Genomic DNA, 12,650 nt, shown 5'->3' on the forward strand with positions numbered 1-12,650 from the left:
AGAGAGAGAGAAGAGAGAGGAGAGAGAGAGAGAGAGAGAGAGAGAGAGAGAGAGAGAGAGAGAGAGAGAGAGAGCCTTGGTGTTCCTGGTATAGAGGGGGAAAGTGTAAACAGTCCTAGAACACATGCTCAAGTGTCCTAGCCAAGCCAAAGCAAATTAAAACAATTAAACCAAACATATCACATCTCTATTTTCCCTCCCAGCAACTGTAATCCCATGGACTCCATTATTGTACTGAAATTTACCACTGACAAGATGTTTTTAATTTCTTTGTATATGGGGACTGTTCTAAGCACTTCCCAGGTCACCTCCAGGACTCACCAATACAGAAGAAAGTGGGTGAGGCTGGAGACATGGTTCTGCAACCCAGTCCTGAGCTATGTGGCCAAGCAGGGAAGTTGTAGATGCCTGGAACATAGGAACAGGATGCACTGAGGGTGAAGAACTCCCCTCCTCCCTGCTTCTACCAGCCCCAGATTTCCTAATTGAGAATCCTCAAGACAGGGTCATCTCCTCAGTAGGATGACTTGCACACCAGCTTTTAAAGCCATCGCTTATCTCTTCTTGCCAGCTGTACGTCAGCCATCTGTCTGCCTGCAGGAGCATGAACTGTGTCTTAGACTCCCATAAAATCCCTAATGGTTACTAGGGAAAGTAGTAGTCCATACTTCATAGACTGCCAGGTCCAAAGGTCGTTCCAGTTCCCTGAACTCCAAAGGGTAGTGCATAAAGTACAGAAATAAGTACCTTGGCCCAGCTCAAGCTAGACTATAGAAGAATTTCTGGAAGTTAGGCAAAAGTCAGCATTCCTCAAGAATTTGTGAGCCAGTTCTAGATACCTAGAAGCCATCTCCCTTGCCGCTCCATTGGCATATACTTATGGCTGCATATCGAAGCCCACGCTGGTCTCCAGGCTTCTACAGTCTCTATTCACACGTAGCTATTATACCTTTCAAAACCCCACACTACCATCCTGGCCCTTCTCAAGTCCCAGACTCTCCTTCTCCTAGACAGCCATTTATTCTTGCTATTTCCATACTCCCTGCTATTTCCCCTGCTCTAGCCCTGGCCAAGTCCTGTCTGATTCTTTTTAATCCCTAGGCTGGACTCTCCCAGATGCCTCTGGATAGTCACTCTGTCTTGTTCAAAATAAAAAAATAAAAAATAAAAAATAAAAACCTCCCCTCCTGATGGAGCAGACATTTAGGTGGTTTCTTTATTGTGCCCTCTCAAATACATATACCTACCAGGATCGTTATAACTCCAAAAGGTGAAAAATACCTCATTCCTGACATATGGAGTGATTTTTTAGAAGTTCAAAGCACTTAGTGATCTTCCAAAGGACCGCAGCTCAGTCCCTAATGCCACATTAGCCTGTAACTCCAGCTCCCAGGAATCCAATTCCCTCTTTGGAGTCTGTTGCCACCTATTATATGTATTATATACATTTACATGCATATATATAATTGAAGTTAATTTTTAATTATCCCACGCCTAATTGAGGAGCATTTGGTAGGTGATGGCTGCTAATGGAGGGAAAGTCATCATTCTTCAGTGGTTGAACTATGGTAGTTTGCCCATGTTTCATTGGCTGGCCCTACACCTATGTGTGTATGGACAGCACTAATTGGACTCAGGAGGTTACAAAAAGAAGATCAGGGGAAGAGGGGAAAGTAAAGGAGGAAGAGGAAAGAATGTGACAAGAGGCAAGGCTTTGAGGTCAAGTGTTTGCTGATCTTCCAGTGGACCTCAGCTAACTTTTAACAACTGCATTGTCTGGATTAACACCCGTGTGTAACTGCAGCTCCACAGAATCTAGTTCCATCTTCTGGCTTCTGCTGGCACCTTCATTCATATGGCATACATGTATAAAAGTAAATCTGAAAGAAGAGGAGACTAACAGAGGAATGGCTGCAGAAAATATGGTACATTTACACAATGGAGTACTACTCAGCCATTAAAACAGTTACTTCATGAAATTCGCAGGCAAATGGATGGAACTAGAAAATATCACCCTGAGTGAGGTAACAGGGTCACAAAAGAACACACATGGTATGTACTCACTGATAAATGGATATTAGGCAAAAATCTCAGGATACCCTTGATACAACTTGCAGACTATATGAAGCTCAAGAAGAGGGAAGACCAAAGTGTGGGTGTTTCAATCCTACTTAGAAGGGGGAACAAAATAATCACAGGAGGAGGGGGTGTGAGGGACTTGGGGGGAAGAGAGGAGAGGAAGAGGAAAAAAGGAGAGCAGAATCAGGTGTGGGAGGAGATGTACAGGGTCAGGAAATTGAACAGAAGTGTGTAGCAATGGGAGATGGGAAAGTGGCGGTGGTACCCAACAGATGTGGATGCTCACAGCCAACCATTAGACCAAGCATGGAGAGCCCAATGGAGGAATTAGGGAAAGGACTGAAGGAGCTGAAGGGGTTTGCAACCTCATAGGAAGAACAATATCAACCACCCAAACACACCAGAGCTCCCAGGGACTAAACCACCAACCAAAGAGTACACATGGAGGGACCCATGGCTCCAGCTGCAAATGTAGCAGAGAATGGTCTTATCTGGCATCAGTGGGAGGGGAGGCCTTTGGTCCTGTGAAGGCTTGATGCTCCAGCACAGGGGAATGCTAGGGTGGTGAGGCAGGAGTGGGTGGGTAGGTGGGGGAGCACCTTCATAGGAACAAGGGGAGAGGATGGGAGAGGGGGCTTCTGGAGGGGAAACTAGGAGGGGGGATAACATTTGAGATGTAAATAAATAACAATAAAAAACTTTTTTAAAAAAGGAGACTAGAGAAGGTAATGGAGGTAAGTGTGAGCAGAGTACATGATACATGTATATGAAGACGTACACTGTACACCGGTGTAAAAGTCACTCATCTGTGCATTGGATGCTATGAGTTTATCATCTCCCTATAATCTGTAGGACATTTACCTTCTTTTACCACAGTATCCTCCACCACTTTCCCGAGAATGACCAAACAGACTATATCCAAATGCCTTTGCTGAAGGACTATAAGCAACAATTGGCCAAACGTCACTCTATGCACATTTAATGGACTTGTATGGAACTGTCTTCAATATACAAGCAGATGAAAGCTGAAGGGAGACGATTTGGAGGAGGAAGTGAACCAGTGAGTGGTGACTAGAGAAAGTAATGGAGGTAATGTGAGGTAAGTACAGGATACATGTGTGAGAAGATGTCATCGTGAGACCCGTTGTGTTGTGACACAATTTCAAAAATAAATAAATAAATAAATAAATAAATAAATAAATAAATAAATAAATAACATCCCCTTCTCCTAAGGCTCAGGAACCATCATGGAAGAGTGAGGCAGAAATATTGAAAGAGACGGGTGGTGGATTACCACAAAGAATTGGTTTTGACTATACAAAGTATGGGCACCTGCTATATATTTTTTTAACTTTTGAGATCTTTTTCATTTGAAGGTAATCTTAATGCTAATAAATTCACAAATATGCTATTTTTATTTCCCAATTCTAATTATCTAAAACACACATTGCAAACATACAAATATCTATTCTCTCCACATGTCAGTGCCCATTCATCATTGTTTTGGAAATGGGGAGAATAGATTCCCCTTAAATTGCAAGTCAGTAGGTGTTTCTTTACAGTTAACTTTAGCAAAATTCATACAAAATAGTAATTAACAACGATCTTCTTTACTTGTTAACTCACAAGGAAACACCTTCAAAACTGTATTTTGTTAAAGTTTCTATACTAAAATGTAGAAAAACTGAACTACTCAAATATTGAAAAGTTAAAAATTCCTTAATACTTTATTCCTGGTACCACTACCACAATTTACAGGGCAATATACCTGATGTAATGAAAAGAAAAAGACAAAGCTACCACAGATAAAATACCTCAGGACTGCACATTAATCAATAGCTGCACTTTTTGCAAACTGTGGCTATGACAGTCCTGAGCAAGAAGGGTTTCCTGTTTAAGCTGCAGTAACTTTCCTGACTATGGATCATCGTTCCTTCTGTGGCAGATTTTTACAGTTCCTCTAATGCATTTGGGACGACTGTCTCAAAGTAACCTGCAGCTTTCCTGACAATGCCTCGCTCTCTCTCCTGCTAAGAACTGCAGCTGTTTCTGTTTTATTTTAAAACTTTCTGCTACCATATCCACCACTTCCACCTCCAGATCCATAGCCACCACCATAGGGACTGCCTGAGCTTCTTCCACCAAAACTGCCCCCTTCATGGGTCCATAATTTGATTGTTGCTGTCCACTATAATTTCCAAAGTCATTATAGTTACCACCACCACCATAGTTACCTCCACCAAAATTTCCTCCTTCATTNTAACCNTCATATCCTCCTCCTNCACCACCATATCNNCCACCCTGGTTTCCNTANCCTGGTCCACCACCTCCATAACCTCCTCTACTACTGTAACCAGGACCACCACCATAGTTGCCACCATCACCTCCAAATCCATTATATCCACCATCACCACCTCCATAACTACCTCTGCTGCCACCACCTCCACCACCATAGCCACCTCTTCCACCAAAGTTTCCTCCACCACCTCCAAAGCTTCCTCCATGACCCATAAAGTTGCCAGATCCACCTCCACGACCTCTCTGGGACCCAGCAGACTGCATCTCTTGTTTAGAAAGGACCTTTTTCACTTCACAATTATGCCCATTAATAGTGTGGTATTTCTGAACAACAGTTTTATCAACTGTGTCATGATCATCAAAGGTTACAAAAGCAAATCCTCTCTTTTTCCCACTCTGCCTGTCTTCCATAACTTCTATGGTTCCAATCTTGCCATGCTTTTCAAAGTAGTCCCTCAGGTGATATTCTTCCGTTTCCTCTTTAATACCACCAACAAAAATTTTCTTCACCGTTAAATGGGCACCAGGCTTTACAGAATCCTCTCAAGAAACAGCTCTCTTTGGCTCCACCACACGCCCATCAACCTTGTGTGGCCGAGCACACATTGCAGCATCCACCTCTTCAACACAAGAGTAAGTCACAAAACCAAAGCCTCTGGAACATTTTGTTTGAGGATCTCTCATTACCACATAGTCTGTAAGTGTGCCCCCATTTCTCACAATGTTCTCTTAAGCTATAATCTGTGGTTTCAAAGCTCTGACCACCAATAAACAGCTTCCTCAGCTGCTCCGGTTCTTTTGGATCATGGCCCTCCCTTTTGAGGCAGGACTTGCCTCTTCCAACTCAAGTTCAATATCGGTACCTGCTATATTTTTGTATGACCAAAAATGCACTAGGTCTGTTAAAACAAGAATAATGCATTGAGCCACCAAATTACAATGTCTGCAAGGTCACTAGTTAATAGGAGTGTCTTAGGTATATTGCAATCATATAAGACCACGACTGTATATGTGACCCACAGTTGAATGAAATGGCACATTAATAAGCAACACACCACTATATACCCAGGAAAGAATTACCAGACCTGAACTTATAAGTCTACTTCACTTCGATGTCAAATTTTATTTAAGAACTAACACACACTGGAGGCTAACCAGATGGTTTAATAAGTAAAGGTGCTTGCTGCCAAGTCTGATGACCTTTATTTGATCCCTAACTCAGTGGGTAAAGGGGCTTGCCATGCAAACCCAATGACATGGGTTTGATCTGCAGAACCCACCTAAAGGTGGACAGAGAGAACCAATTCCACCAACTTGCTCCTTGGCCTCCACATTGGGCCTTGGCATAAATATACCTATGCACAGTACTATTTATTATCATTATTACTGATATTATTGTTATTATTATTAAATAGTAATGCAAAAACTTCTTCCCTTCCAGCATAATGAAGGTCTCTGTACCTCCTCCCATATACCCAAACCCTGGGCCCATCCAGTCTTCTAAGCTCTACCAATCTGAGAGCAAGCCAGTCTGTGTAACCTAGCTAACTACAATACTAATCCCACCCAATGAGAGTAAAGACCATCACCCAAATTCTTTGATCAAATTAAAGCAAGCTTTATTTTCTGTCAGACAAGGCTACCTCCCTGAAGCAGAGTTTGAACACGGGAAAGGGTAGGGTTTCTAGAGTCCAAAAACGCAAGATTAGGGTTTTCCAGGGTTGAGGAATTTCCAGAGGAATTTTGGTTGTATAGGAATTCGGCTGAACATCTTGAAGTTATCTGGCAGGATATCTTATCAGGGAATATTCAAGGTGTGAGTCAAACTCCAAGCAGTGGGAAGCAAGTCAAATTCCAGAAACAGGTAAAGCACAGTCAACTAGAGTTTTGCAGCAAACAGAGAAGAACTTGTTCTGCCATTATAATAAAATGGCTTCCATCCTTAAGATAGAGTCTGGTCCATTACATGAACTAAATGTAATTTTACTGAAAATTGAAATTGAAGGTTAGTTCCTTCTAAAAGTCTGTGCTCTTCTTTCTTTGGAGGTCATTTTGGGTTTTTTGTTTGTTTGTTTGTTTGTTTTGTCTTTGTTTTGTTTTTACTTAAAAGTTTATGTCATTATTTTTTATTTTTTATATATTCTTCTTTCAAAAAATGTTTTTCAACCTCAGCCTCCCCTCAACTCTTCCATTGTAGAGAGCACCTCCAGTAGATAGGCACAGCCCCTGGTCAAGGGATGGGGCTACCCACCCATCTCAAAGTTTTTAACGGAGAAATGTTCCTGTCCAAAGGAAGAACAGGGACAAAAAAATGGAACTGAGACTGAAGGAAGGACCATCCAGGGACTTCCCCATCTAGGGATCCATAATGTTTGCAGACACCAAATCTGACACTGTTGCTGTGGTCAAAAGGGACTTGCTGACAGGAACCTGGTATGGTGGTTCCTTGGGAGGTCCAGCCAGCAACTGACCAATGCAGATGTGGATGCTTGGAGCCAACCATCAGACTGAGATCAGGGACCCCAGTGGGTGAGCTGTCGAAAGGACCAGAGGAGCAGAGGGGAACTGCAACCCCATAGGAAGAACAACATCAGCTGGCTGGACCACCCAGTGCTCCCAGAGACTAGACCAACAACCAAGGAGTGTACCGGGAGGGATCCATGGCTCCAGATACATATGTATCAGAGAATGGCCTTGCTTGACAGCAATGGGAGGGGAGGCTCTTGTTCCTGTGGAGGTTTGATGCCCCAGAATAGGGGATTGCTGGAGCAGTGGGGCATGAGAGGGTGGCTGGGTGGAGGAGCACCCTAATGGAGGCAAAGGGGAGGGGGAAGAGGGCATATGTGGGATGGGGGTTGGTGGATGGTTAACCTGGAAGTGGGATATCATTTTAAATGTAAATGAATGGAATGATTAATAAATAAAATTTTTAAATGTATTTTTCAATTTCATACATGAATATGATGAAATACAATATCTGTGAGGAACAGATAATGAGAATGTATATTGTTGACATGGAAACAGCACTGTAAAGGACCCTAATACTTCAGATTGACAGTAATGTTAAAGTTTTCCCCATGTAAGACTCACAGGGATGGCAAAGCTTTCCTCTGGTCCAAGAAAGAGTGTTGACAAGTAATTTGACCAGCATGCACAAAAACTAGCAACAACAAGATCTTATATAGACTATAATATGAGACTTCTTCCTTACAGAGACTTCCTGAATAATAATAACATGTCCCGCGGGCCGGGACACACCCACAATCAAAAATAAGAAGGCAATGAATCCTGTGATCAACTACATTACATAGTCTAGAAGCCCAACCAAGGGAATGCAATGGGCAGGTCTTCACACCTCAGTTTACCTAATCAAAATATTCTCTCACAACTATGCGTAGAGGCCAGTCTCCCAGGAGACTATATCTCATCAAGTTGACAATTGAGAATAATCATCACCAAGGGTTTATTTTGACTAAGTTTTAAGGTGTGAGTGAAAGTGAGGATACAGTAGATGGGTGTGTAGTGATAGGCACATGATACAGATGGACATTCTAAATCCATAGTCAGGAAGCAGAGACAGAGATCAATGAATAATGAAGTTACACTTCATTTCTACTTTATATTTAATCTAAGACCCTGCTCCCATAAAATAGTATCACCTATATTCAAGGTATGTCTTTCCACTTCAAGTTAATATCTCTGGAGGAGCTCTGCAGACACACCTACAGGTATATCCCTTAGATGATTCTAAAACCCATCAACTTGACAGTCAAGGTTAAGGATAACGCTGTTGAAGCGCTCTGCATCACTAGTCAAAGGGAGTCTAGATTGTGCCTCTTTCAGTAGACGATGGAAATGATGTCTTACTAAGTGTTGTCGCTATTCCTGGTTGTCATCTTGGCTATATCTGGAATGAACTACAATCCAGAACTGGAAGGCTCACCTGGGATCCTAATCTGGAGGCTGGAAGATAGAAGTTTCTGACCTGAATCTTGGCATGGAGATCTTGAGGCATAGTGGCTATGTATCCCAGAAGATTAAGACAGAGAGATCTCTTGAGTTCAAGGTCATATGAGACAAAACAAGTCCCAGATCCAGATATGGTGCCATATACCTTTAATCTGGGCCACACCTTCTGCTGGAGGCCTACATAAGGACATTGGAAGAAGGAAGAATCGCTCTCTCATCTTTGCCTGCTTGCCTTGTGGGACTGAGCAACTGCTAGATCCTTGGACTTCCATTCACAGCTGCTGCTGAGCATTGTTGGGGAGTTGGACTACAGACCATAATTCATCAACAAATTCCCTTACTCTATAGAGACTACCCATAAGCCCTGTGACTCTAGAGAACCCTGAATAATACACTTAACTAACGGGAGCCTAAGGAAAGAGTTATCTGTTAACATCTGACAGGTACACAAGTGAGTACATGAGCAAATCACAAGGAATCACAGTTTGCTGAGTGATGTCTGTGAGCTCCAGAGTTCCTTCGCAGTTAACAAGCTTCTCCACACTTGAGTCCATTGGATCCCCAAGCTGATGGTTTGAGTTGAAGAACATGAGAAGCTTCATTCATCGTTCATGGCACCTCTTTCTGCTGAAGAAATACCTGCGTGCCTCATTGCTAGTTCTGGCTCTCCTCTTGGGATAATCTGAGTGTGGCATATACGCAGGTCTGTGTAGACGTGTGTTGAAGAGTATTGGAAGGAAGTGAATCCATGTTCTCTTGGCATAGTTGGGCATAAGTCACCTCCTTTGAGTCTTCTTCTGAAGACACCTGTCATCGTGAGACACAAATTATGAAGAGAATACCTAGGTAGGATTCTAGGAAAGAAGAGCAGAAAGGTAGGGAAAGCTCACCTGTATGTCCACCTGGCTGCAGTTCTCAGGCTGAATGCATTCCAACTCAGCATCTGGAAGGGAAGGTGAGAGAGTGGGCCTCTTTCACATGAGCCTTTAAACTATATAGCTTTGTATTTTATGTTTCATAAATGACCAACAGAATCCTAGGGAAAGAGGGCAAGATGACACAACAGAGTGGCACCTCCCGCCTCTTCTGTTCTTCTCTGAAGGCCTCATAAGTCCCCCAAGCATCCCTTTCCTCAGAGAGATGTACTCCACCTTACATTTACTGTTTTCCTCGATGTCCATGGCTGGGCTCGGGCTGAGTAAAAAGAAGTTGAAAAGTTAAATTATCCCTAAGAAATGACAGATAAGTAGAATTTTTAGGAGTTAAGAAAGTTAAGAGCAGCCGGGTGTGGTGGCGCATGCCTTTAATCCCAGCACTTGGGAGGCAGAGGCAGGCGGATTTCTGAGTTCGAGGCCAGCCTGGTCTACAAAGTGAGTTCCAGGACAGCCAGGGCTATACAGAGAAACCCTGTCTCAAAAACCAAAGAGAGAGAGAGAGAGAGAGAGAGAGAGAGAGAGAGAGAGAGAGAGAGTTAAGAGCAGTAGGGACCCTGGATTCAATCTCCAGTACTCAGACAATAGTCTTAGATGGAGATGCAGAAGTATATTTATTGGGAGAGTCAAATTTCCCTACCTCATATATATCACTTGGCTCCTGGTCTCATCACTGCTGGTCTCTACAGAAAGACAAAGATCAGTCTTAGAACCCACCAACCCCCATACACCACTCCCAGACTAATCCTTCCCCCATCCCGGGACATACTACATTTGGCCCAATGGCGGCAGAGGCAGAAGAGGAAGAGGAGGAGGAGAAGGAAGCAGACAGCAGCAACTGCGACCCAAACCACAATGGGAGACCCAGTTGGACCTGCAATTAGAAAACAGAGGTGATCTGTTATTAAAGGTCTGTTACATTAATTCACTCATTCAGTCAAAGAGTGCCTACCTTATAGCAAACACAGAACCAGGTATTTAGGAAACTATAGGGAACCTACCTAACAAAACAGTATGTGATTGATCATATAGGTAGTGTCTTATAAAATAGAGTCTTACTATGTAGCCCAAGATGACTTCAACCCTGAGACCTTCCTGACTTCAGCTGCCTTCAGCTGGTACCATAAGCATAGCATAGACCAGCATACCCAACTGATGAGCGAAATTAAATACAATACCAAAGTTCATTTGGGGAGGTGATTCATAAAGGATAACACTCAGTCCTCTAGTGTTAGAGAAGAACTCCTTCCAGATAGTCTGGGAAGAGCATACACTAATCTTGACTGAGAGCCCGAGTGAACCACCTACAGAAAAGACAATCACAAGACAATAAAAATTTTACAATAAAAATTGGAGGTCAAATATGACATTCAGAAACTGAAAAACGTTGCAATCTACAAAGACGTGTCTAAATTAAATAACAGCCTACAAAGTGATTGGCATACAGTGTCTAATATATTATATTTTGTTTGTTTTGTTTCTGTTTGTTTTAATAAAAGGGATGGAGCTTCATAGCTAATCCTGGCAAACTCTAAGTCAACATAGCAAGGTCTTGCACATTTGTGTGCACTTCTATTGAACTAGTCACAGCAGTCAGGAAATTTACACAGGGCAGCTTAGATGCACATCCACTGATAAATACATTAGACAAGGTAGTATGTAGGCAGAATGGAACTTTATACAGCTGGAGAGAAAAATGAAATCATGATGCCCATAAGAAAATAGATGAAACTGGAAATCATTATATTATACCAAGTAAGTCAGACTCAGGGGGATAATACCACATGGTTTCACTCATGTAAGAAACTTACATTTAAAACTATGCGAGTGGGGACTGGTGAGGTGACTCAGCAGGTAGGAGCACTGACTGCTCTTCTGAAGGTCCTGAGTTCAAATCCCAGCAACCATGGCTCACAACCACCCGTAATAAGATCTGCTGCCCTCTTCTGGTGTGTCTGAAGTCAGCTACAGTGCACTACTTATGAATAACAATAAATAAATCTTTTGGGACTGAGCAAGCAGAGTTGACTGGAGCTGACCAGAGCTGACAGGAGCGAGAAGGGCCAACCAGTGGGAGCAGAGGTCCTAAAAATTCAATTCCCAACAACCACATGAAGGCTCACAACCATCTGTATAGCTATAATGTACTCATATACATAAAATAAAATAAATAAATCTTTAAAACTATGTGAGTTTGTATATTGAAACTAAAAACGGTGGCCATAAGGAAAGAGAACTTAAGATAGGTAGGAAACTGAAAGTGTAATGAAATTATATAACAGGAAAGTAGCAGTGGGAACTATTTTTGGGGAGAAAAAGAAGAAGTAATGGCCTGTTTCTTCCTCCCAGTGCCATGTTCCCAGAAATAAGACTCACACTCAAATATATTTACAAATACCTTGGCCATTTAGCTAGGCTATTCTCTGACTAGATATAAGTAAAGATAATCCCATTTACTCTAGCCTACATTCTACCATGTGGCTGGTTACCTGTGCTCAGGTACCATGCATCCCTCACATCACATCTTCCCAGCCTACTTCTTTCCTCTCATCTCCTAAGTGACTCTCCAAGTTCCTCTACCTGCTGGTTTGTGACCTTCTCCTCAGTCCATCTCACATCTCCAATATCTCCCTGAGTCTCTCTTGAATCTCTCACTCATACTTACTATTTTCTAGAACCTTCTATCTTCCTGCCAGTGTCCTACCTCCTATTTCCTGCCTCAGCTCATTGGCCACCGGCTTTTTTATTGACAGGTGATGTTTGTAAGGTGATGTTATTCTCTCTACACAGTAATAACATGTATTGCCTCAAAGTCACAGAAATCTGAGTACTAGAATAAAAGATATGTCTGCCTGTGATCACACCTGACCTGAANTTTTAATGTAAACATGAACTGAACAGTCAGGAGTGTCGTCCACCTTTAATCTCAGCACTTGAGAGAAAGAGGCAGGCAGTCTCTCAAGGTTCTATACCTTGAGTTCAAGGCCACCACAGTCTAAAGAGCAAGTTCCGCATGGGTAAACAGAGAAACCAGTCTCAAACAGCCAAAACAAAATTATTTGTTTAAAAAGAAAGAAGGCAAAAGGCTGGTGAGATGGCTCAGTGGATAAGCACACTTGCCTTGTAAGCATGGGAACCTGAGTTCAAATCTCCAGCAGCCATATGAAAACATAGGCATAAGCTGTAGACGCTTGTAACCTCAACACTGGGAAGTGGAGACAGCCGAGTCTCAAGACTTCAGTGGTCAGAGAGCTTAACCAAACCAGCAGNCTGCAGGTTCAGTGATGGGCCTATCTCAAGGAAATAAGGTAGAAGGTGATAGAGGAAGACACTGGACATCTTGCACTGGCCTCCAGTCATGTACATACAACC

The 12,650-nt window shown here is 42.6% G+C and overlaps 1 protein-coding gene and 1 pseudogene across 2 annotated transcripts in view; both read right to left on the reverse strand.

Annotated features, from left to right (window-relative positions):
* Gp6 (glycoprotein VI platelet) overlaps window positions 1-409 on the reverse strand; it is a 20,695-nt gene extending 20,286 nt beyond the window's left edge. The window contains exon 1 of one of the 2 annotated variants that reach the window (XM_021219635.1): window positions 322-409. In XM_021219635.1, coding sequence (XP_021075294.1) covers window positions 322-355 — 34 coding nt within the window. In that variant the 5' untranslated portion in view covers window positions 356-409. The remainder of the gene's footprint in view (window positions 1-321) is intronic. The other variant, XM_021219636.1, reaches the window with a different exon arrangement.
* Window positions 410-4,126: 3,717 nt separating this feature from the next.
* LOC110336764 lies at window positions 4,127-5,076 on the reverse strand (annotated as a pseudogene).
* Between the last annotated feature and the right edge of the window lie 7,574 nt (window positions 5,077-12,650).

Source organism: Mus pahari, chromosome 19, assembly GCF_900095145.1.
Source record: "Mus pahari chromosome 19, PAHARI_EIJ_v1.1, whole genome shotgun sequence".
NCBI classification, from domain to species: Eukaryota; Metazoa; Chordata; class Mammalia; order Rodentia; family Muridae; genus Mus; species Mus pahari.